General features: G+C 51.9%; 1 protein-coding gene across 13 annotated transcripts in view; it reads left to right on the forward strand.

The window, feature by feature from the left end:
• Positions 1–14,408, forward strand: part of FBXL19 (F-box and leucine rich repeat protein 19) — a 52,787-nt gene extending 38,379 nt beyond the window's left edge. For 12 of the 13 annotated variants that reach the window (XM_053262289.1, XM_053262288.1, XM_053262294.1 and 9 more), the window contains 5 exons: positions 298–1,019; positions 8,065–8,228; positions 9,570–9,731; positions 11,619–11,837; positions 12,531–14,408. In XM_053262289.1, the coding sequence (XP_053118264.1) occupies positions 298–1,019; positions 8,065–8,228; positions 9,570–9,731; positions 11,619–11,837; positions 12,531–12,754 (1,491 nt within the window). In that variant the 3' untranslated portion in view covers positions 12,755–14,408. The remainder of the gene's footprint in view (positions 1–297; positions 1,020–8,064; positions 8,229–9,569; positions 9,732–11,618; positions 11,838–12,530) is intronic. The other variant, XM_053262293.1, reaches the window with a different exon arrangement.
• Positions 14,409–25,715: the final 11,307 nt, after the last annotated feature.

Below are 25,715 nucleotides of genomic sequence, written 5' to 3' on the forward strand. Positions count from 1 at the left end.
CACTTACATAGTCACTCGTCCAAATGCAAACCAAGGTGAGCCCTGCTTAGCAAGGAGGACCATTTATAGTTGCTACCGCAGGGCCAGCTGTCCACAGTGGAAGAGGGGGCATGTCTTCATCTCCTGGTTGGGGGCTTCCTAGAGGCATCTGGTGGGCCATTGTGGGCCACAGAATGCTGGACTAGAAGCCTTGGGCCTGATCCAGCAAGGCTCGTCTTATGACCTGATCACTTTCTGAGGGGGTTAAGAGATCCAGAGTGTGCGCCCTTTGACGACAACGCCTTCCTTTCCCGCTAGAAGCCGAAGGTTCCTCCAGGCCCTTTGGAGGCCTCCGCCCAGTCGGACAAGTCCCATCAGCGAGAGAAGCTGGAGCGCTTCAAGCAGATGTGCCAGATGCTGGAGCGGGTGAAGAACAGCAGCAGCTCCAGCTCCAGCTCGGACTCGGACTCCGACACGGACTCGCGGGGCTCGGACGGCTCCAGCGGAGGAGTCTCGAGCCGCGCTGCGTCCCCAGCCACCCGTTCCCAGCGCCTGGCCGCCCTGGGCTTCAGCGCCAGCGAGGAGGAGGAGGAGGAGGAAGAGGAGGAGGAGGAGGAAGAGGAGGATGGGCGGCGCAATGGTGGCTCGGAGACGGCGCGCAACGGCAAGCAGCCGAAAACTCGAGGGAACTCTCAGGAGAAGGAGAACAATCACCGCCCATCCAGCAGGGGGAGCGAGCGGGCCAAGCAGCAGGCGGGTGGGCGCAAGGCGGGCCGGCCCGCTGGACAGACAGGGCTCCGCATGGTGGCCCGGACTCAGTTCCTCAACTGGCCCCTGGTCCCCTCCCCTCCCAAGCCTCTGCTGCAGCTGGAGAGGCACGTGGTCCGCCCTCCCCCCGACAGCCCCGAGCCCGACTCCCTGCCCTTGGATAGCGGCTCCGACCACATCATGCAGCGGGACGTTTGGTTGGCCGTCTTCCAATACCTCAGCTACCGGGAGCTGTGCATCTGCATGAGGGTGTGCCGGACGTGGAGCCGTTGGTGAGTGGGCGGGGCGGGCTGCTCGCCTGGGGAGAGGTGGCGTGGCGCCCTGGAAGGGCACTAGGGGGCGCTGTTGGGAGGCGGCAGAGGTGCTTGGAGCGGAGCGCCAGAGGGTGGGGCCGGCCCTTGACCGCTGCGTCCCGTCTCCTACCCTTGTGAGGCATGTCGGGCCGGCTCTCTGGCGCGCCCTTGTGCTCTGTGGGCAGCCCAGGTGGGCTGTGTGTGTTCCACAGTCGGGCGTCTGCACTCGCAGGCGCTCCATGTTGAGCCCCTGTGAGTGGAGACAGTAGCGGACCCAAAGAAATGGGTGTGTCTGCGGGGAGGGCATGGTTCTGGCACTCGTGTCAAGCCCTGTGTGCGTGGTGGGTGCTCTTGGGGCAGGTAGGGCTGTGTGGTGTGTGTGTGTGTGTGTCACGTCCCAGACAGACACACACTCGCGATCTCAGTCGCTGGGGGCTTCTTTCCCTCCCCTGGTAGTCAGGAGCAGGGTTCCCTCTCTAACAGGGATTCTCAGATGGGGTTGACTACAACTCCCAGAATCCCCCGCTGCAGTGGCTTTTGCTTGGGGATTCTGGGAGTTGTAGTCGACAACATCTGGGGATCCCTGTTAGAGGAAACACCGCTCAGAAGTGGAGGCCATGTTTCGCAAGTTCAGGACTTTGCTCTACCCCATAGAAGTGAGTGGCAGTCTCTTTGAAGGGACTGCCGTTCACTTCTATGGGCAAAAGTGCAAGTGGCCCCTCAGGGGCACCGTGCAGAAACGGAGGGTTATACCTGTTGTGATCTCATCCGGAGGGACGAAGGCTGCTCTTCTCTGTCTGCCGCTGCTTCATATGTGCCATTCGGGATTGATGGTTAACACAAACATGGGTCCCCAGATGATGTTGGACTACAACTCCCATCCTCCCCAGCCACAATGACCAAAGGGACCCAGGTATTCAGCCACTGTGGCTCGGGATGTTGGGAGTTGTAGTCTGGTAACATTTGGGGACCCAAGATTGAGAACCCCCCTTCACTGACTCTCTTTATCGTCTTCCTGCTGTTCCCAACCGCTCAGAATATGGTGTCCTTAACACATAAAGACACACACCCCTTTTCTCATCACGCTAAGTTAGGATGAGAAAGAAGTGCTTAGGGCCATAGGAAGCCGCCTTATCCCGAGTCAGACCCTGGTCCATCTAGCTCAGTATTGTCTACTCTGACTGGCAGCGGCTCTCCAAGGCTGCCGGCAGGAATATTCCCCGGCCCTGCGGGAGATGCTGCCAGCAGGGCTTGGACCTGAGACCTTCTGCTTGCAAAGCAGATGCTCTACCGCGAAGCTTCGGCCCCATCCCCTAAGGCAGGGGTTCTTAACCTTGGGTCGCCAGATGTCGTTGGCCTACGGCTCCCATCATCCCTGCCTCTGGCCGTTGTGGCTGAGGATGAAGGGAATTGGAGTCCAACCACAGCTGGGGACCCAAGGTTGAGAACCCCGGCCCTTCAGGGGGAGATCTACAGCAGGCCGCCTTCACATGTAGTCACCCATCCAAATGCAAACCAAGGTGAACCCTGCTTAGCAGCGGGGACAGTTGATGCTTGCTGCTGCCTGGCCACTTCTCCGCCCGCAAAGATCAGCCAGTGAGGATTGGGCTGTGGCTGCCAATGGAGCCCAGCTCTACGCCCCGCACTCCCGAGCGATGGCATGTTAGTGCCGGTTTCCTAGGGCCACGGTTCCAAATCTTCAGCAGTGGGCGGAGGAGGGAAGGGCAGAGCAAGCCTGGGATGAGTGGGCCCGGAAGTCAGTGCCATGTAAGCCCTGCTCAGGCAGCGGCCGCACCATGCATGCTGACCACAGGAAGGGTCTCCTCTCCTGCCTGCAGTCCAGTGCTGTCCTTGGGCAGGGGTGGGTCTCCGGAGGCAGAAATCAAGTCTGGCTCCTGGCTAGGGACGTGGGCAGGAGGACTCAGCCGCTCGCCCGTGTCCTGCTACCTTCAGACTCTCTGCGACTTTCCGAGGGATCCGTCTCCATCCCCTGTGACTGTGCAGGTCAAACCTCCTCCGTCGATACGGGTGGTCGTGACGGCAGGTTCTGTACGGACGTGTGGAGCGGCCATTCCCGGAGCCAGGCCCCTGGGCTGCTTAGCTCACTGTTGACGACATCAGGGGGTCCCAAGCCTGGGGTACTCCAGATGGACGTCGGTGGTGACAGATGTTTATAGCCCACTTCCCAACACACGTTCCCCAAGCGGTTTCCATAAATAGATAAAGATGGCTCCCTCCCTGTCCCCAAAGGGCTCATGATCTAAAAAGAGACATAAGCCAGACACCAGCAACAGCCACTGGAGGAATTCTGGGCTGGGCCTGGATAGGGCCAGTTGCTCCCCCCGCCCGCCCGCTCAATGCAGAGAATCGCCACTTTTCAAAAGTGCCTCTTTGCTCAGTTAGCATGACAGTTCCCATCACCCTCAGCCCCGGGTTTTTTTGGGTTTTTTGGCCTGGGGTTTATGCGAGTTGTAGTTCAGCCACAACCAGGAGTCCCACAGGTTGGGAGCCTCTAGAGCAGGGATTCTCAGCGTTGGGTCCCCAGATGTTATTGGACTTCAACACCCATCATCCCCAGCCAAAGGCCACTGGGGCAGGGGATGATGGCAGTTGAAGCCCAATAACATCTGGGGACCCAGCGTTGAGAATATCTGCTCTAGACTACACCAGCCAGCAGCCACTCTCCAGGGTTTCCGGCAGGGGTCCTTCCCAGCCCTGCCTGGAGATGCTGCCAGGGTTCGGGCCTGGGACTTCCCACCTGCAGAGCGGGCGGGCTGTGGCCCCACCATACAGGGACTCCAAGTGCCAGTCAGTGGCCCCCTGGCGGCTTGCCTGACCCTCCTTCCTGGAGCGGTTGGCTTGCGACTCTCTCGCCAGACGGATTGGAGGTCTGACGCAGACCAGGATCCCTGCAAGTGTATCCCGAGGGACCCACTGCAGGCGATGGGCTCGCTGTGTGGCCTCCCCCACTTGGCAGCCCCTGTGCCCCCGGGCTCTTCGGAACAGCAGCCCCCAGAAGAGCAAGGGGAGGCCCCCTTTTGCTTGCCCCCTCCTTTGCTTTCGGTGCAGGACCCGCCACCCGCCGTCCTCTTCTCTCCCCACCCTCTTGGAGACTCCCGACTCCTTTCTTCATCTCTTGGGGCTGTGTCCATGGCGGCTGCCTTTGTCCAGCGGACAGCCGCTTCTTCCTCTCCGTCTCGCTCCTCAGGCTTCCTCCCTTGCCAGTGCCGCGTCGAGTGTGCCTGCCCTTCCCCAGGCAGCCAGAAGCATGGCAGCAGAGCTGCTCTTGTGGCCGCAAGCGTGGGTGGTCCCCTTTTCTAAGCAGGGCCCGCCCTGGTTTGCATTTGGATAGGAGACTCCGTGTCTGAGCACGGGGCAGTATTTCCCCTGAGGGCAGGGGGTTCCCGACTCGGGTTCCTCCAGATGATGAACTACAAGTCCCGTCATCTCCAGCTGCAATTTGTTGGGGATGGAGTTCAGCAACATCTGGAGGAACCGGGGTTGGGAACCACTGCCTTCGGGGATGGGGCCGCTCTGGGAAGAGCACCTGCCTGCTTGCATGAAAAAGGTTCCAAGTATCTCCCTCCCACCCACCCCGCCGGCATCTCCAGGTAGGGCGGAGAGAGACTGCTGCCTAGAGAAGCCGCTGCCAGTCAGTGTCGGTAATGCTTGGGGAGATGGACCAGTGGTCTGACTTGGTTTAAGGCCGCTTCCGATGCTCTTGAATTATGAAATAAACCAGCCCAGCCATATGCACTGTTTCATGAGGAGCCGGGTTGCAGAATTCTGCCTTTCCCTCGGCAGCATTTGATGCAGTATATGCAGCTTTCTTAAAGTCCTATTGACTTTGGGGGGAAGGGCCACAATGCTTTCCAAGTTGGTTGTCTGTCGAGGAGCCCCGGTATGTCTGCCAAGGGGTTGCAGAGGATTCTGGGACATATGCTAGTGCACACGCTCCGCCTGTATACCCTGTGCCCCTAGAACAGCAACGTTGGCGGCAGCCTGTGTCAATGTTTTGGCAGCCTGCTGCCACCCCCACAGCCCCCCGCCCGCCCGCCCTGCTCGCTGGCTCCTGTTGCCCGCCTCCCATCCACCCACCATCCTCCCCAACAGCACGATAACGCTCCCAACTCCCCAGCTCCCACTAGAACACTGTGGCACAGGACAATGGCTTCACTGGGCTGGCGCCTGTTCTTGCTGGGGTGGGCTTGCACCGAGGCTGTGACGACCCGAGACTGCATGGCGGCCGCGTGATGGGAGGCGACCAGAGACGTTAGCGGTGGTGGTGGGGCACTGGGAAGAGGAACGGCAGCGGCCCGTGTGCGTGTGCTCAGCTAGGGATCCAGCCCGGCCAGTGGGTGTGCTGTGCTGAAGGAGATGGACCGTGGAGGGCCCGCGGTCTCTGTGGAAAGGCGCAGGGGATCCATGGCAACCTTCCAGGGAGGGCTGCAACCTTGAATCAGTTAACGGCTTAGGTTAATGGAAAAGAAATTCAGGCACTAGAAGGCGCCTCCGATTAAGCAGGAAAGGTGGTATTTTTCTATAACGTTGATTATAAGTACCTGATAAAAACAGCAGGATCTTTATTTAGAATATGTGTATACTATCTTTCGACAACAAAACAAGATGTTCTGGTAAGAACTAATCTGCCTACTATACAAAGGCCACTTCCGCCTCAAATGGTCACACATCTGCCATCCTGGATTGGGGTGGATGGCATCATCACAAACCGTGTTGTGGAGGTGTCCCTGTGTATCCCTGCAGCCATACCAAATTTGGTTCAAATCAGTCCAAGCATTGCACGGTTGATAGGGGTGCGCGCACACCTACCCCTTGGGTGATCTCATAAGCTTATTTTCCTGAAGTCGGCTAAAATGTTCTCCAAGCTGTTTTCATAGAAAAAGGAGTGAGCAAGCTGGTTCCCTATCCCAAAGGGGCTCCCAGTTTGAAAAGAGAAACCAGGGAGACAGCAGAGTAAAGTGTGGTGGGGGGAATAGAGGTATCCTCTTGCAAGAGGTACCCCCCCTTTTACTCTGACAGTGGCAGGAATGCTTCTTCTCAGAAGGTAAAGGTAAAGTATGCCGTCGAGTCGGTGTTGACTCCTGGTGCCCACAGAGCCCTGTGGTTTTCTTTGGTAGAGTACAGGAGGGGTTTACCACTGCCGCCTCCTGCGCAGTATGAGATGATGCCTTTCTGCACCTTCCTCTATCGCTGCTGCCCAATATAGGTACCAGCGGGGATTTGAACCGGCAACCTCCGTCTTGCTAGTCAAGTCATTTCCCTGCTGCACCATTAAGTGGCTTGCCTCTCGGAAGGTACCTGCTGTGATATAGCAGAAATAGGGACGCTGGAAGGGAGTTTAAGGGTGAGGGGGAGCTCTAGGTGATCTAGGCATGCTGAAGGTGGCCTGCTTTTCAGGGACATTTGTATACCTGCTTATTTGATCAGTAAATAATGCAGTTTTAATCTATCACATTCAGTATTGTTAATGCATTTATCATAATAGTACATACATTTTATTTTCTTTTTAAATGGAGGAAACTAGTGATTGAAGTAAACTTTATAGAATGCTTATGGAATTATAGAACTCAGTTCTGGAGCATGCTTTGTATGATAAAGTTAACCCAGGGAAAGGATGGAGAGGGAAAGGATGGACAGAAGGATGCAACTGAGTACCCCCCCCCCTTTTTTTTTTGTAGAAAGCTTTTTATTAATTTTTGAAACATCAGGTGGTATTTTACCCAACCTGGGGCTAATTTTTTCCTTGTTCTGCTTTTCTCCCTCCATAATAGGTATCAGTGGGGTGGGGGGCGCAGATTGGGACCTACCTAGCTTCCCTCCAGTCTGCAAAGAGCACAATCTCCCCAGCACTGGATGAGGCCAGCACAGGCGTGTGTCTGATTTGTTGGCAGCTATGTGTACTGACCTGGTAGGGAGCCCCACTGCACTCAGTGGGACAGGCTTCTGAGTGAACACGTGTAGGATTGGGCCCTTAGATGATATCCCCGCTCTGTTTCAGAAGGCAAAGGCTTGACTGAAAATGGCTCCAATAATACATGAAAATGATATCCCTACTGCAAAGGCATTGTTCATGAATACCCGAGAATGATCATGAACCAGCTCCCTGTTCAGGACTTGGCTAATCCACTCTGAGCCTTCCCCCTGCTGCATGTGCACTGTGTGTGTGCATGCGTGCATGAGCACGCGCGCGCGCACACACACACACACACACACACACTCACTCTCTCTCTCTCTCTCTCTCTCTCTCTCTCTCTCTCTCTCTCTAACTCTTCCCAGCTCATTCCTCCACAGCAAGCAAGGCTCTGCAGTTGGCCCCTGGGGCCTATAAACTGCTCTTGAGACGACAGCCCTCCTTCTTTGCTTCACCATCCCTGGGCAGGCTAGCTCAGCTCCATCCAGTCACTCTAGCACCCTTTGCCATCTGCCATGAAGGGCCCATGAGCAGCAAAAAAAAATGGCAGCACCAAGGAAGCGGAACTTTTTTTGTTTTTCAATAAAGGAGACAAAAGCTTTGAAATGGTGCTTAAGAATGGGAATATTTTATTGGCTGATGTTGACTGTCACCCTGGGAGGACTTATAACTGCTTTTAAACAAATAAACTCTGCATGCTCCGCGTTTTGTCTTCAGGGCAGAGGATTCCTGGGCCGCTTTCTGTGGGGATTCCTTTAAAGCACATTCTCCAAGCATGCCTGTGGCATATGCACGTGCCCGCAAAGAACACAGAAAGCCAGTGCTTTCAACCCACAGCTGTTGATTCCATCCTTTGCAAATGCACGCGGAGCTCATCAATGTGAGGAGTTCAAGGTTAACACTCAACTGACTAAGATCTTGTTAGCAGAGCGACAGCCCTGCTTCTGGAGCACCTCAGAGCACGGTTTGGAAACCTCAGCTTTGGCGGACTCACCCGCCAGTTAATCCTTCTGGCCTGACTTAATTGATTCTTGTGGCTCAACTGCAGTTTGCTGATTCCCCCCCCCTCCCTTTTTGGCGCCCCTCCCCCAGGTGCTGTGACAAGCGGCTTTGGACGCACATTGACCTGAGCCGTCGGAAATCCATCACACCCTCCATGCTGAGTGGAATCATCCGCCGGCAGCCAGCCAGTCTGGACCTCAGCTGGACCAACATCTCCAAGAAGCAGCTGATGTGGCTTCTCAACAGGTTACAAGGTATTGGGGGTTGGGAGGAGGCCGTCTTGGGAGAGCGATGCGTAATCTTGGGTTCAGTAGGAGCAACGCAAGATTCCTGGCTTTTGGGATGTGGTTGGAAACCGAGGTTGGGAGAAAGGATCCTTGTATTCATGGGTGAAGGAGAGGAGTCTAGTTGGGCCGGTTGAGCCGGAGAGGAGTCTAGTTGGGCTGGTTGAGCCGGAGAGGGACTGGTAAGCAGAATTTCTGACTTCACAGAAGAAGTCCTGCTTAGACATTATGTTGTACAGACTTCTGCATGTGTGTGCATGCTTCGGTGTGAATGACTGTACCTGCATTCATTGCAAAAGTGAACCTGGGTGCAGACCCCTGAAACGCAAGATACAGTTGGGCAGTATATTGTTGTACCTGCATTTAACATAATATGTGAAAGAACTGTACCTGTGTACAGATCTGTACCCATAACATGTTCCTATGATACATGTACCTGTGTACTGATATCTGTACCCATGTATATTGTACACAGACAGTATGAGTGTTGAACATGATGTGTGAACAGGCAATACTGAGCTAGATTGACCTATGGTCTGACTCTGTCTGTGGCAGCTTCCTATGTTCCTAATAGGCCCTAGAGTATTAACTTGGGAGAGGCTGGAGAAGCAGAGTGTCAGGACTCCTGGGTTTTCTGAGGCCTGCTTCTCATTGGGAAGGTAAACCTGTATCTGGGCTGTGGCACATCAGACCACAGTCAGGGCCTCAACATTATTGAATATTCCTGTGTACAGAACTCATCCCTCTACCGCAGAAAGCAAGGAATGTCAGGGAGAAAACAGGCCTCGGACCCTTCTCCCTGGCATCTAGTTGTTCTGTGGGCAGGTAATTCTTTATATGAATGAGCAGTTCAGTTGGGGAAGCACCTCTCCAGAGTGAGAAGTGAAGCCTGAGTGAGAAGTGAAGCCAAGTTCTCCGTGAGAACTAGGTCTGAAGCAGAAGGTGGTTCCGTGCGGGGAGAGGATCCAAGATCCAAGAAGCTCTGTGTGTGTGAGCGGAGCAGCACTTGCAAGGAGGTGTGTGGGAATGTGGAAGAGGTGTATTCAATTCCTCTCTCTCCTACGCTGCATCATAGGCTGCTTAGGAGGGTTCTGCAACCCTCAGGAACAGCTTTTGGGGGGCTGCAGCAAAACTCTGCAGAGCCTTCTGTGGAGTGAGAGGAACCCGAGTCAAAACTCATAACTTCTGGAGAGAAAGCTTAGCTGGGGAGTATGAGGTGAGGACTGTTTCCATCTCTGAGATGGGCAAGGTCGTTTAGTATGGGGAGCTCTCTCCCTCACTCTTTGTGCCTTGGCCTTTCCATCCCTACAGGCCTCAAGGAGCTCATTCTGACGGGCTGCTCCTGGTGCTCTGTGTCGGCGCTCAGCACAGCCAACTTCCCTTCCCTGCGGCTTCTAGATCTACGTTGGATCGAGGATGTCAAGGACTCTCACCTCCGTGAGCTGCTGCTGCCTGCCACAGACTCCAAGCCAGGTGAAGCTGGACGTGCCAGGCCAGGCTTGGGCGGGGGGTGAGGGTGAAGCAAACACAGAGTCCCCCCACGCCTTGGTTGTAGCCTGGCAGCTGCTGCCAGCAGTTAGTGGTGGGCTCACCACCCAGGAGGGCTGAGGTCTTCCACTTGCATCCTGGTTGCCTGTGAGGCAATGCCATTCCGCAGGACCATGGAGAGCTCCAAGGGAGCCAGTTGCTTCAGCAGCAGTCAGAGGCAGACAGCTCTTAGGTAGCTCTGAGTTCAGGTTACCCATCCTGGGCTCCGCTCCGCCTCCCTTCTTGGAGAGTGGAAGCCTTGAAGGGGCAGCCTTCTGGATCCTGCTCCTCCTCTTCCACTGTCTCATCATGCCTAGCGAGTTGCCAGTGCTAGTATGGCAGGATCAAGGAGTACAGGAGGGTGGGAGGTGCTGTCTCTTCCAAGGGCTCAGGTTCCAAGGATGTCGTTTCAGGGGGCTCTGGCCAAGGATTGGATCTAGTGCTGAGTTAGACTCAGACCTGATTCTGAGTCATTGCTCCGGGGTGTGTGGGTCATGCTGGTGTGCTCCATGACACTCAAAATGAAGTGCTGTCTGGAGAAGCAGCCGCTCTTGGCCCTGGGAGAACTGCCGTTGAGTTGGGCCCATCAGGCCAAGCTGAGTCCAGCAGCGAAGTATGGCTTCTTGTCCGCAGCTCCTTGATTGTGCTGCTTTCCTGGGATTGAAGAAGTTGGTGGGTTGTCATATCTGGCAAACCACAAGACTTGTTGGGCTGCAATTTGGGTTGGTGGGCCACCCGTTATGCCTGATGCCTGGGCATAATGATTAAGACAGGCCTGGGTCCTGGAACTTCTGCTTTGGCTTCTTCCATTGGCCTTAACGCCTGGAAGCACTCTCTGTCTCAAGCATGTGATGCCCGTGGGAGGGAACCATCCAAGCCATCTCATGGAGCCAAGGAGGCTCCTCTCTCCATATGGTTATGTGCCCCTTTGAGATGCAAATCGGGGTGATCTGAAAATTCTCTGGGAAGAATATTCACTTTTGCATTGGGGGTGGGGTTTGCATTAAATTCAGGCGGTAGAGGCAGAACTGGGGGGGCAGTTTGGCAGGAGGCCACTGAACTTCTGTAAAGAATTCATGGAGTCAATTGCCCTGTGTTGTCTCATGTCCCACAATGCAGGGGTGTGTCTGTTTATTTAAATTGCAGTGTGTACTCTGAAAGGGTTGGGATCATTTTACCCCAAATTGCACTGAATGTGAAACTGAAACTGACCATCAGCTTCACGTTTGTGTGTACGCAAATATCCATACTAAAACACCATTATCTTTGCTGCTGTTCTTTCTCCTCTGCTAAAGGGAAATACTTAATCAAGGGTTAATCTTTTTTTCTTTGCAGCAAGTGTCACACTCAAGGTGAGCTGTAGGGTGGTTGTTTCTGTGACTCGATTTGGGGTATATTTGACCCCACTCCAAATTAGTCAAGTACACTTTTTATTCAAGCCAGTGTTCTAAAAAGCTCATCTAACTATTATTTACATTCTGTTTTCCCTTGCTCCAAGGAGTTCAAAGTAACCTACAAATGTACTTGTCCCTTTTTATCCTCACGACAACCCTGAGAGATAGGTTGGGCTGAGAGATCGTGGCCAGCCCAGGGTCGCCCAACAGACTTCATGGCTGAGTGGGGTTTGGACCTGGGTCTGCTCTTGCCTAATCCAGCACTCTGACGACACCCTCATGCTGGCTTTTTAGCAATTGCCCCCAGTTGCGCGGCTCTCGTCTCACTGTCCCTTGATAGCCCTTTGAAATCTGCTGCCTGCAGCCGCCCGTTTGCCGGGCTGCATCAGCAGGCCCGCCCCGGCTCACCCACGTGCCTCTTCCTCCCCCCGCCCTCCAGGCCAGACTGACAGTCGGGGCCGGCTCCAGAATGTCTCCGAGCTGCGGCTCTCCGGGCTGGACATCACGGACTCCTCGCTGCGCCTGGTGATCCGGCACACTCCTCAGCTTGCCAAACTGGACCTGAGCCACTGCAACCATGTGGGCGACCAGTCCGTTAACCTGCTGACCGCTGCTAACTCCCCACTCCGAGAGACCCTCGCTGAGCTCAACCTCGCCGGTGAGTGGGTGGGGGGACCCCTCTCCCCGGATGCATGTCTCAGCCCCGTCTCTCCGGCTGCTGCCCCCTTGCCTTCAGTTTGCTTGCCGCTTACTGACACCAGTCCGTGCATCCCTCACGTCGTCAGCCTTCTGGCGGAGAAGATGCTGTTGGGGTAGAGGGCCTTCCCGTCCCTGTTGGTTGCACTGGCCAGGTTCAAATGTTGCACAGAGCTGTAGCTCAAGGGCAGAGCATCTGCACAGCATGCAGAAGGTCCCAGATCCAATCTCCAAGTCGGCCGAGAGAAATCCCTGTCTCAAGCTGCCCTGGAGGGCCACCGCCCATCAGAGTAGACCATATTGAGCTAGATGGACCCGTGTCCTGACTCAGTAAATGGCAGCTTCCCTTGCTGTGGGGAATCTTAGTCTAAGAATCATCTAGTCTGAGGGCTACAGGCCACCTCCAACCTCAGAGGCAGGATGCCTCTCAATACCAGTTGCAGGGGAGCAACAGCAGGAGAGAGGGCATGCCCTCAACTCCTGCCTGTAGGCTTCTCAGAGGCATCTGGTGGATCACTGTGTGAAACAGTATGCTGGACTAGATGGGCCTTGGGCCTGATCCAGCAGGGCTGTTCTTGAGTTCTTAAGAGTACAGGATTGACCAGATCTGTTGGCAGAGGATGGCCCCACCTGACTCTCCCCTCTTTCCCTGCAGGGTGTAACCGGCTGACGGATCAGTGTCTGCCCCTTTTCCGCCGCTGCCCACGCCTCTCCCGCATCGACCTGCGCTCCTGCCACCACATCACGCCTGAGGCCTGCGCCCGCTTTGCCGAGGACTCGGTCTCCAACAGCACGTCCGTCCCCCCCGCCCCCGGCTCGGCACCCCCCAGGCCTCCGTTCCGTTGCCCCGAGGAGAAATTGCTGCTGAAGGACAGCTAATACCCGCCCTGGGGGTGGAGGCGCAGGGAGACTCGGCCTCACCAATCAGACCGCCGGACACGAACCTTTTTACTTAAAGCCATGCACTGAACCGGAGTGGCATCTCCACCCCCTCCACGCGTGTGGCACAGAGGGGTGGAGGGTTGTGCTCCCCACACCGGGCCTGCCAGGGGGCAGGCCGCCTCTTGCTCCATCCCCTCGTTACCAGGACAGAGCCACGGAGTAAGTGGGGCCCGGGGTGGCCTTGTTGCTTTATGATGCTGGGAAAGGCGTATTCCTCCCACTGTGCACTGCGTCGTCCCGTTCCCCCTCATCGGTCTGTGCCACGGTTGGTACCGCGCTCTCGGGGTGGGGTGGGGAGATACTCAGCCTTGAAATGCTGGCTCAGGAGGAAGGCAGCTTATTGTATGGTGTCAGATTGTTTCCCACCCCACCCCCTCCCCAACACAAATGTGCACTCCAACCTCATCCACCCCCCACATGCTGCCTTTATGATTTTGAAAGTGCGTGTGCGCACCCCTCTCTCTCTTCCCCACCCCCCCATATCTTTCTCTCATATCCATTCCTCCTTTCTCTACCGTCCTCCTCCAACTGTTGGTTTTCAGTGTGGTTTTAAAGGGGGTGGGGGACCCAGGCAGCTGATACTTATATTCCCCCTGCCCCACCTCACTACATGCCCACTGAAATCCTGTCCACCCCCTAACCATCTTTGCAGCGTGTCGGCTCCGACTTAGCCACATCTGCGTGGGATCTGCTCCGTGGATGCCCCAAAGGTGTGCCCTTTGTATCCACACAGCGCCCTCGCCATCTAGATAAGCAGAGAGCATTTCCTTCCATCTTTCCTCCCCCCGCCCCCGCCTTCTGCTGCAGCTGCTCTGTTGTGTGCTGATGGTCTCCCGCTGACAGGCCCATCCCAGGAGCTCAGCACATGTGCCTAACCCCTTGGCCAGGTTGCGCCCAGACACCAAAATCTTGCACATGCTGCAATCTCTGTGTACACTGTCTCAGCTGCTGCATTTCTGCAACACACGCAATCTACATGCGCATGGAAGCTGCTTGCGCAAATAGACTCCCGCTCCCCAGCAAATGATCCAGCCTCCACACCTGCCTCATGACCTCCTGTCCTCACTGCTGTCACACAGGCTCATGCTTCCCTAGTTGCTGGATACGTTTCGAAGCCTGCCTTGTACATGAAAGACACTCCAGGGACACCTCCATATGCAGAGGTCCACCTTTCCTTCCTGTGTGGGCATAGACAGGGCCAGAGTGCCTTTTCTTTCCTCTCATTTTGGCTCGCCAGGAGCACAGCTGTAGCTCTCCACACCCTGGCAGATTGCCTTGACCCCTGCTTAAGAAATGGGGTGCAGTCTTTCCATTTGTGGTGGATGAGAACCATTCTAGAAGCTACATAGAATGAATGAGATCCAAGACTGAAATGGCAGAATTCCGCACTGTACCATTTCAGGGGGTGGGGAGGAAGCAAATGTTGTTACACTTTTCAAAGCTCATATTATTATTTATTTAAGCCTCCCTGCAAACCTTGTTCCCCAAAAACTGCACAACAGGGAATTTTTTTTAAAAAATCACTTCTCTTGTATGTGTGTGCACTCTCTTCCCTGACATTTAAAATGGTAAAGACCGGAATTGTACAACAGATTATGTGTAACTTGGCCTGATCTATTCAGTGCAGTAGAATGAAATGGTAGAGTCCTGAGGTGGCAGAGTAGAGTGTACCACTTCTGATGCAGGTGGGGAGCAGGAATCACATTTTTGAATGCCTGATCTCTCTGCTTGCAAATAGGAAGCCAGTACTGCAAAGGGGAAAGGCTGAGGTGAAACCTTTCTGCCTAACATGCTACTTATTCTGTTTCTAGGGTGAAATGTCTGTCTTGTGTCACCAAGACTGAAATGTATTGTGGCATAAGCCACAATACATGACTTAGTGAACAACACAAATCCACCATAAGTGCATGTCACAATAAATCTGTTTAGACTTAAAAGATGCCTCAAGACACAGTTCTGTGTTTCTGTAACTGAAACACAACTGGAATGTGGAAGGAGATTTTGATGTGGACAGAAAATGTGACACATTCTCTCTCTCTCTCTCTCTCTCTCTCTCTCTCTCTCTCTCTCTCTCACACACACACACACACACACACACACACACACACACACACACACACCCTGCAGTCTGAAATGAGAGAGGTCACAGCGTCACCTCAGGATTCTACCACTTCATCCCTTCTCATGTGTCCTTCGTGGTGCCGGAGATGCCACAGCACAGTTGGTTGCCGGACCACGAAAGCAGCACCTGAGTCCTCAGGCCTTGCAGAAAGAGTCACTCTGGGTGAAGGCAGACCCACAGGGAGGGGCCCCGAGGTAGAAGACTTGAGGTGCGGATTACAGGGACACAGGAAAAGTGGCCGCCACAAACAGCAGCCCTATGCGCCCGCCACATGCACAGACACCATCCGCTCTCTGCCCTTGCTCCCTGCCCCCCCCAACCCAGATGCTTTCTCCCAGGTGGGCGCCTCTTCCTAGACTTCTGAGCTCAGAAGGTGACAGGATATCAGCCTTACTGTCTCCTCCTGACAAGTCCTCCTTGTGTCCCTCCAGGTCATCCTCTCTTCCCTTCCCCTCCTCCTGCCATCACCCCCCCTCGCCCTGCTTGCTTCCACCGTCACCCCTCCCCCAGATTATGTGTGGATGGGGGTAGCACTCTTTACCAAACTCCATTTTTCCTCCTCCTCTCTCGGAAAAGCCTCTCTCTGAGTTTCAGGGGCAGCCAAAGTGGGGGCTATGATGGGGTCATATCTTACTGTATATTCTGTTTTGTTTTGTCCTTGTATCCTATTCCAGGAGGATATGCAGCTGTTCCCCACCCCTTATTCCAGCCCTTGTTTCCCCCTCTTCCTTTTTTGGTCCATAAGCTTTAAATAACCACTTTTGGGAAAGCGGGGGAGGGGAGCGCTGCATTTCTCCACCCCAAGCGCTGTGCACATTGGGCTTGGCTGCTCCAGGCTGGTCTTAAATCCGGTGGCCCTCCGCTGCAGTTTCGAACTTGAAACACACACACACACACACCCCGCATTCCCTGTTTTGTTTTGTTTTGTTTGTTGTTGTTTTGTTCTTTCTTTTATAAAGAGGGTGGGTGGGTGGGAATACTGTAGAAATGTCCAAAAGAATGTTCTGGACCGAAGATATGCCTGTTTTCGGTCATTTTGCTCCTTCCACATGGTGGTGGTGGGATTTACATGGTTAATAGGACTCTTCTTCCCTCCTGCCACCCTGCCCTAGGAGGGGCACGACTTCAGTGCCCTCCGAAAGGTGCCCAGCTCTGCTCACTGGGTTGGTTTGGCTCTGGCCGTCCTATTCTGGCCTTTCTTCCAGCACCCCCAATTTTGCTTTCTCATTGACTCACTAGAGGATGCAGGAATGTGCTTCTCTTCTGAGAAGGGAGAAGTGAGCGGCGGTGGGAGCTGCAGCTGATGGGGGGGTGGTCTGGATTCATCCTGCCCAGGACAGGGGAAGCCAAGTTGAGGCTCTCCCATGATGGTTAGACTATGACTCCCATCACCCCCTGCTGTGGTGTATTGCAATGGGGGGGATGATGGGCATTGCAGTCCATCCACAAGAGAGCCTCGGGTTGGCCATCTCTGACCCTGGCGTCTTTCTTCCCCTACTATCTTGGTTACAAAATCCCTTCCTTTTCTCCTCTTTCCCCACACCCCAGCCTCCAAGTGTTTGCATCTGGACTTTCACAGAGCATGAGCGCATCACTTCTGTCATACGCATTGGGAAGAGGGGAGGTGGCATGAGCTGGATTTTAAAATTGGTAACCATTACTTTTTTTTAATATATACTTGAACGTTCATTTATTACTAAAGCATTACTTGAAAAAACGCAGCGATAGGTTGTGGAATCGGAGGCGAGGTTTTTAGGGTTTTGTTTTTTTGTTTTTTTTTAAGGTTCTGTTGGGTGCTTTTTTTTTGTTTTAAGAAAAAAATGGTTCTGTTTCGTTGTTGGGTTTTTTTGTTTTGTTTTCTTTTTTAAATCCTTCCCTCTCACTCCATTAGCCAAAGAGGGCCAAGGTATTTGATTTTCTTCCCCTTTTCTGGAGTTTGTTTTCATATAGGAGTTTCCTCCTCCTTTAATCATACATTCAAAGCTCCTAAGAAAAGAGTATTAAAGATTAGGGGTGAGCCCAAAAATGGCCGGGGGCGGGGGGCTAAAATATGATGGAGGTAGGGGTCAGTATTGTCATTTATGGAGGGAGAGAAGATAAAACAGACTTCCTTCTCCATATCCTTAATTCGTTACTACCCTTTTGGGCATGAATATGTACTGTATGGCCTGTTTCCCTCCCTTGGCTTAGTACCCCACCACACATGGCAAAAAAAGAAAGAAAGGAAACTCTCTGTACACCATGGTGCAAAGAGGAGAGGCCTTGGCCTTGGCCTACATTATCAATTTCTCCTCTTCTTCCTGCCAAGGCAGACCTGTACACTAAGAAATGGCCATCTGTGGATCTGAGTTTCACTGCGTGCTTTAGGGGGTGGGGGGCCCCACAAAAGGATAATATAAAAGGGGGGGGTCACACTCCCTGTGCCACAGTGACCCCATCCTTAGCTTTCTTTCAAAGGTGGTGATGGGCAAGGAGGTGCTGTTTCAAACATATCTTTTAGGGTTTTGTTTTTTTTAATGTTTTGTTTTTAATGGATGTTTTAACTAAAAAAAGAAAAAAGAAAAAAATACCTCAGGTTTAAAAAGAAACGGTGATGGGGGGGCGGGGGAGGGAGAAAAGTTGAGAATATCACCCAAGGGTGTGTTCCTCTGGACTGCTGCTTTGGGGAGCCGGAAGGTGGGAAGGGCCGAGGGAGTCAGATGGACCCACTCAGAGAGGCCTCGGTGGCCAAGCACTTGTTTTGGACAGAGAGATGGCCACAGGGGATGAGCCCCCCCCCTCCACCCCCCTGATTTTTCGCACCCACAATCACTCAAAAGACATTCACTTGTATCAATACACAAGCAGCTGTCCCTCAAGCCCAGATCGATTGCTCCTGAAAGGATAGAGGAACACTGAGAAATGTCTCCTAACCAAACCCGGGCACCCCCCTACCCCCCACCCCACACACACAACGGCCCACCCCACAGATGTAGCCTCCCATCCAATGTGTTCCAAGGAATTCCTCCCCGCCCCCCAAAAAAGAATCTCCTGGACACCCACATACACACATGCTCCTCCCCAATTTAGCGGACCAAAGCTATATATCTCCCCGCCACCCAAATTCTCATCCCTTGGCTACAACTGAATCGCACATGTGCCCACTTTTCTCCGCCTCCACGTATCCACTGAGACAAAGACAGCGGGTGGGGGTGAGGAGAAAGCAAAAAAGGAAACACATCAAGTGTTGGAGCAGTGTGTCTTTTGCAGTGTTCAACCTGTTCATCCGCACCCCCCATCCTGGCCCTGTGGGACTGCTTGGGTGGGGGGCGGGGTTGGGCGTGAGACCAGGTTCTGATCTGAATTTCAGGGGTTCTATTATTGTACAATAACTGTTTGCTATATAAAAAAAAATCAAAAAAAGAAGAAATGTGTTTTGATCTTAAGCCTGTTTTTCATCAGTTTGCCCCCCTGCCCTGCCCCCTCTGGTGCTTTTTATTTTCCTTCCAAAAGAAATGTTGCAAATAAAATTGTTGGTTTTTATTTTTTATTTTTATTATTATTATTATTATTATATTATTATTATTATTTTTAACGGGTTCTGTTTTATGGTTTCTGGAAATATTTTTTTATAAACTCTCCTTTTGGTTTTTTCAGCAGTTTTATTTTGCTTTTCTTTTGTGTTAGCTCAATGCCCCAGGTGTCTTAATTTGGGAGTGGAGGTAGGTGGAGTTACATCGTACAGGTTCATGTTTCTCAGATCTCTGGCGGATTGTGGCACACCTTTTTTCAGAAGGTTCAAATGGCAGCCGCATTTAGCCTTAGAAAAGGTTTCCTTTCCGAGTGTAGCCTGTCTGCCCGTTATTCAAAGTCGATACAGTGGCTGACATCCTGACTAATGGTGCACTTGCGCAATAAATGCTTGCCAAGAAACTTAAGAGTTGTGCAAAGTCATGGTGCTCCGTGATGGTGTACAGTTGCTAGTGCAACATATACAAGGTTTTGCAACACGTGCTGTGCAACTTATCAATATCTTCTGCTAACAGGACTGCTTTAGAAGTGACATTCTTTTCTTTGTGTAACATCCTAGTGCTGTTTCCTTAAGCTAATGCAACAGTATTACTCTAGTACAGTACTAGTCTGGTACATAAGCTCCCGACATAGTGAACTCACCTGTGGAACACCCTTCCACAAGTACACCATCAGGATATCAGCCAGTGTACCCAACAGGAGTGTGCCGCTGGTTCTCTCCTGCATGATGAAGATGTAACCAACATAAGTTGATTATAGCCCCATATGTTCAACACTTGCACAGTCAGTGTGCACAGGTACAGTGAGTCACATGCTAATTTGAACACAGGTACAGCAGTACACTTGCTATCTATACCGTGCATTTGGGGCTCACTTTTACCCAGGTTCACTTTTTAAAACACAGGTACGACATAATGTCTGAATAGGGCTTATGTGTTGTACACCCATGGGATACAGTTGTAGTTAACTCCATGTTTTACATCAGTATAGAAGTCTGAAAGCCAACTAAATTCGGCAATCTGGAACAAGGAGGTTGCACTAATCCAATGAAATGAATGACAGCTGACTCGGGTGACGCAAGACTGCCAAAATCAGGGGGGTTAGGGTGGGTTGGGTACTGGAGCAGAGCCCAGCTGTAGCAGCTCCAAAAGGCCTGAGAGGTAAGCCTTTGCTGTTAGTCTGAAAACAAGAAGTTCTGGTAAGAACTAATCTGCCTTCTTTCCTTTTGGTATTATCTTAATTGATAATTACCATCTTCACAAGTTAGCCCACTTCTGCCTCAAATGTTCACACATCCACCATCTTGAATTGGGATGGATGACATCATCACAACATACACCGTAGAAGTGTCTATGTGTGTCACTAGAACTGTACTACATTTGGTCAAAATCAGTTCCCACTTGTGCCTCAAATGTTCACACGTCCGCCGTCCAGGAGTGGATGACATTCACAAACTACACTGTTGCGGTGACTCTCTGCATCCCTACAGTTGTACCCAATTTGGTGCAAATTAGTGAGGCAGTTCACAAGTTAGCCCACTTGCACCTCAAACATCCACACATCCGCCATCTTGAATTGGGGTGGATGACATCATCACAAACTACGCCATTGAAGTGTCCCTACATCTACCAAATTTGGTTCAGGTCAGTCCAGGCATTGCAAACCTGATAGAGGGACACACACAGAAAGCTGGATGATCTCATAAGCTTTACTTTCCTTAAGGAGAGTAGGCTAAAAAGCTGGAGAAACAGTCGTTTTCTGACAAACTGGCAACCCACCAGCACATGCTACACTTCAAGCAAGCTTTGATCCCTTCATGATCAAAAGCAGTTTGCCATAGGGGGATGCTGTTTGAGAAGAAACCAGCCTAAAGCCTGCCCCCTTCTTTGGGCTCCTCTTACAGCTATTGGATCCCAGCTAAAGAGGGTTTAGTTGTTTGCCAAAAGTCACAGTTACAGTCCATTGCGAAAGGACAGTTGCAATGCTTTATGTCCCCATAACTGCCTTCAGCAAAGTCAGGAGTAATTCCCATTTTACAGATGTGGCCCTGGTGGCTGGTCAGTAAGGTCAGGAGGGATTGCCCTCACCAACAAAAAAGCTCGTAAAAAAAAAAGATTTACCAGCAGCCAGGGAAACCTCCAGAACAGGGAGCTTCCTCCAGTCCCTCCTCCTCCTCTGCCTGTAACTTCAACTTTTGGTCTTACTGGCTGGAAGAGCTGCTACTCAAGCTGTTCCAGCCAGTCTGATTCCAAAGAGCCAGCGTGGTGTAGTGGTTAGAGTGCTGGACCAGGACCAGGGAGACCCGAGTTCCAATCCCCATTCAGCCATGAGACTTGCTGGGTGACTCTGGGCCAGTCACTTCTCTCTCAGCCTAACCTACTTCACAGGGTTGTTGTGAGGAGAAACCTACGTATGTAGTACACCGCTCTGGGCTCCTTGGAGGAGGAGTGGGATATAAAATGTAAAAATAAATAAAATAAAATAATAGGGGGCTCCTCCTGGGACTGCCCCCAGGAAGAACTAAAATAATGGGTCAAACACATACTTCTTGGTTGCTTCAGATAGTATATTTTTAACAGCTTCCCCCCCCCTCCTTCGTGGGGGCAGTGCCAAGAGGAGCCGCCTAGGAATCAGACTGGCTGGAGCTGCCTGAGTAGCACCTGCTCCAGCCAGTAGGAACAAAAGAGAAAGTTACAGATTGGGGAAGAGGGGCCAGGCCCATCGGGTTGCCATATTCTGGCTTTCCAAATCAGGGTGCCTAATTTGTATATTATGTAAATTGGCTGGAAAATCATTTTTGAGCAGAATAGTGACTGCACATTTTGCTCCATAACACTGCTTCTACAAGGGCTAGAGCTTAGCTTAAAAAAAAAAAAGAAATCTGAGAGAATCTGGGTGGGTTAAGCAAGCTGGGTGAGAAATCTGGGGTGAAACCTGGAATTTCAGGGGACATGGCAACTCTAAGCCTGGGGGAAGCTCCCTGTTCTGGAGGTTTCTCTGGCTGGTGGTAGAACGGGGTGCTGATTTTTTACGGGCTTCTTTGGTGGGAGGAGGGATACAATCCCAGCCTCTGTCCCTCGTTCTGCCTTTGCTTCTGCTGTTTGCCCTTCCTTTTCTGTTTTCTGTCTCCTCCCATTTCTGCCATTCGCTCCTGCTTTTTTCTATCCCCCCCCCCTTTCTGTTTTCCTCCTGCCTGGGTGACTGGGTTCTCCCCTGCCCCCCCCCCCCGGCCACCAGCCACAAGTGCGGCACTGTAGAAGACTTGTCCAAGGTCACTAGTGAGTTCATGGGCCTGCTGAGCTCTGAAGCCAAGCCCCGTCGTCGCTCCAGGTCTAGCACGTTAACCATGTGTGGTGTTGCTTGGAGGGCAGATTTCAAACAGTTTTTATGTCGACTCTTTTTCACTTTCATTTTTGTTACTTAGAAAGAGAAAAAAGAAAGGGAGCCCACAATAAACTAAGTTACTTTCGTTTTCTCCATTGTAGTGTTCTGTTTACTTTCACATTTGCTTTGTTTCTTTCGCCCTCTCTCATTCTTTCATTTTCTCTTTGGATTTCTTGCCTCTCGGTTTGTAACTTGTCCTTTCACTTTTCTCTGCTGTTTTGAGCCACGTCAACATTATCTTGTGTCATCCCTGTTTGACTTTTATGGTTACTAGGCAAAGAACCCTGGGAATTGTTGTTTTCTAGACTGAAAAGGAATGTCTAGCAAAGGAAACCTCACCTACCCACACACCCAGTAGACGACGATCGCAGGCTGCTCTGCAGAAAAATCAAGAGAGCTCAATCTGTTTGAATCTGATTCCAAAACAAATGTTCACATTTCCTTTTATTGTCTTAATTTCTGTTCTCCCTTTGGTTTTAAGTTGACTATAACCTATTTTAAATTCACTTTCACACAAGCTCCAGGCCTGAGTAGATTTTCTAGGCTGAATGTCCTGCTGAACTCCGTGAAACTCACTTGGTTCAGAATCGCACTTGGGCCGATCTGGGAAATGCATAGAAGTTACAAGTAACCAAGCATGACTCAGTAGGACCATGGACACAGCCCCAGCCTGTTCTACAAATGCACTGGAAAAGGGGTGGACAGACTTGGCCCTCCCGCTGTTGTTGAATTCCAACTCCCATCTTCTCTAGCCACAATAAGTTGTGGCTGGGGCCAAGCGCGCCCCCCCCCCCCACTAGAATTTGTTATTAGGAGGCTCACTGCAGTTCTCGGATATTGATTGATTGATTAAGTGCCGTCAAGTCGGTGTCGACTCTCAGCGACCACATAGATAGATTCTCTCCAGGATGATGATCTGTTTTCAACTTGGCCTTTAAGGTCTCTCAGTGGTGCATTCACTGCTGTCGTAATTGAATCCATCCACCTTGCTGCTGGTAGTCCTCTTCTTCTCTTTCCTTCAACTTTCCGCAGCATTATGCACTTCTCAAGGGAGCATGGTCTTTGCATAATGTGTCCAAAGTACAATAGTTTGAGCCTGGTCATTTGTGCCTTGGGTGAAAATTCTGGATTTTCAGAATTTCAGAAATCCAGAATTCTGGATCCCCCCCCCCAATCCAGAATTTTCATTCTCAGATATACAGGGGTCTTAAAGTTCGGTCCCCAGATGTTGCTGGACTACAGCTCCCATCATCCCCAGCCACAATGGTCTTCCAACAACAGTCCACACCTGAGCATCCCTGGCTTAGAGAATAGAATGGACGGTACAACTTCAGGTGGGCATCAGGGGCACATCTCTCATAACAAGCTAGGACAAGCATCTTTGTGCCCATGAGGGAGGGGGCCCCACTGTCTAGGAAAGAGCCCACTCTTTGCTCTCCCCTCCCGATCAGAGCTGTGGTAAGTGTGTGATGCCACTTGCATCAGAGCAAGAGAGAAGGCGTGCCACCAAGATTTTGCTTTTTGCCATCTGCAGCGAAGCCACAGGGGAAAAGGCAGCAAGGGCCTATATTGGCTGATCTTCACTTATTGTCCCAAGGCCCAACTCGTGCTACACCCCTGGTGGGCAAAACCAGTTTGAGTACTCCCCCACACTTAAAAAATACAAACCCTATGCAAATAGAAAACTAGCATTTCAGGGAGCAACGGTCTAACCTAGACCTTTGCCTGCTGGGTTGGTTTTCTAGTGACAGGGAGTTCTTAACACAGGGAAGTATTCAGCAGTCTGAAATGGTGCTGCCAAACCCACCACTTCATTCTGCTGGCTGCATACGGAGACATGGCCTATCACGAAGGCGGTCCCACTAGTGCAGCTGCTGAAAGGAAAGCCTGCTGTGGTTGCTTCTGTGGAACTACAGCTGAGGGGCAATGGGCAGACAGATGGGAGCCCCACATTACCTTGTCTGGGCAGGTTTGCTCCTCCATGGAAAAGTTGGCTGCATATTTGAACTGGCCCTTAGCTCTGTCTTGTGTGATGGCTGCAGTGGTTCTATGGAGCTGGAAGCTCTCTGCATCACTTGAGCTGAAACAGACAATGTGGGCGACATTCACAATCAGATCACCAGGCCTGGGGGAGGAAAACAAACACAATGCAATAGTGGGAGAGAGCTCCAAATTCAGTTAATCTTCAGGAAGGTATCTATCTAACTACTATATATTTAATTCTCTAAGGCATACCTGTGGCTAATCTTGTGTGTGGCAGCTCTCGCGAGAGTTCGTGAGCAAAAGCACCTGACTGGGCAGTGGGGATTCCATATGCAGATAGGGGGGAGGAGCCTGCTAGAGCAAAAGTAACATGGTGATTGGGCAGTGGGGATTCCATATGCTGATAGGGAAGAGGAGCCTGTGATGGTTAAGGTCAGTTGGAATGCAACTGTTACTGGTTGGAAGATGTTCTTGATTGTAGAGGAAAAAGATAGATAGATAGTAGGCAGAGGCGGCGAAGAGAGGGGTTGTGAGGGAGGAAAGAGCCCTTTCAGGAGAAGGAGGCTACCGTTGTGTGAATTAGAGGAGGAAACAAGATGAACAAGATCTATTAACTCAGGAAGGGACACACAGAGAGAAATAACAAAAAAAGAAGGGAGGGGAAGACAGACAGAGGGGGAAAGCGAGTGGAAGAGAGAGAAAGAACAAAGGGCGAGGGACGGGCCCAAGCTTGTCAGTGGCCTGAGGGGAGCGAGTGGCCATGGCGACGGCAGCAGCAAGGGATGGCCTAGTCAACCACTGCTGCTGTTTGGGCCATTGGCGGAGGGAGGCAGGCAGGCAAGCAGGCAATGGATGAGCTGGGCCTGTCAGCGGCTTGAGGGGAACAAGTGGCCATGGCTGAGGCAGCAGTGAGGAAGGGCCCAGTCAACCTCTGCTGCTCATGTGGGGAGGAACAGGAGTGGGACTCGGTGAGGGTGGGGAGGTCTCTGGGGAGAGGAGGCTGCAGCTTGGCCAATAGGTGCCAGCAATGCTTCAGCCGTGACCAAGAGGGGAGTGAGGGCGATAGAAGCAGCGGGATGGAGGAGGAGGAGCAGGAGTGCGGCTCAGGTGAGGGTGGGGAGATCTCTGAGGTGAGGGGGGCTGTGCCAGGGGGTGAGGGGAGCAATCAAGTACTAGCGCACAGATGCTCTGCACGGGTTAAGCTAGTATTAAAAAATTTAACAGACAGGAGACATTCTCCCTAACCAACAGTCATGGAATCTGTACATATACAAGTCAGGGGGTTTCCAAAAACATGTTTGTCCAAAAATGTATTTATTTATTTATTTTTACATTTTTATACCGCCTTTCATTAAAAGAAAACCCCAAGGTGGTTTACAAAAATTAAAAACATACAGCAAAAAGCAATAAAAACATCAAGCTAAAAACAAGCATAAAAACAAGACAACAGATAAAAACACACAAGAACAGCAGTAAAAGACGATTATGTATTGAAGCAATGCCCATGCAGTCACAGGAAGCCCCTAGAAACAATGTACAAACACAGTCCTAAAATCTTTGCCCTCACAACAAAGCCACCAGCGTGCCCTATGACATTAAAATCAGAGGTTACGATTTTAGTGTGCCAATCTGAAAGCAAATGTAACTTTCAAAAGAGGGCCAATGTAGTACCCAAAGACACTGGAGTTTTCGAGAAGTGCAACTAAAGGGGTCATGAAAGAGGCTTACAAAACTGCAGAGCAGAACAGGGGGTCCCAACCTTGGGTGCCCAAGTGGTGCAGGATTACAAGTCCCATCATCCCCAGCCACTGGTCCCCAGGGGTGGTTGGACTACAACTCCCATCACTCCCAGCCAAATGGCAATTGTGGCTGGGGATGTTGGAAGTTGCTGTGAGTACC

Source organism: Hemicordylus capensis, chromosome 6 (genome assembly GCF_027244095.1).
Source record: "Hemicordylus capensis ecotype Gifberg chromosome 6, rHemCap1.1.pri, whole genome shotgun sequence".
NCBI classification, from domain to species: Eukaryota; Metazoa; Chordata; class Lepidosauria; order Squamata; family Cordylidae; genus Hemicordylus; species Hemicordylus capensis.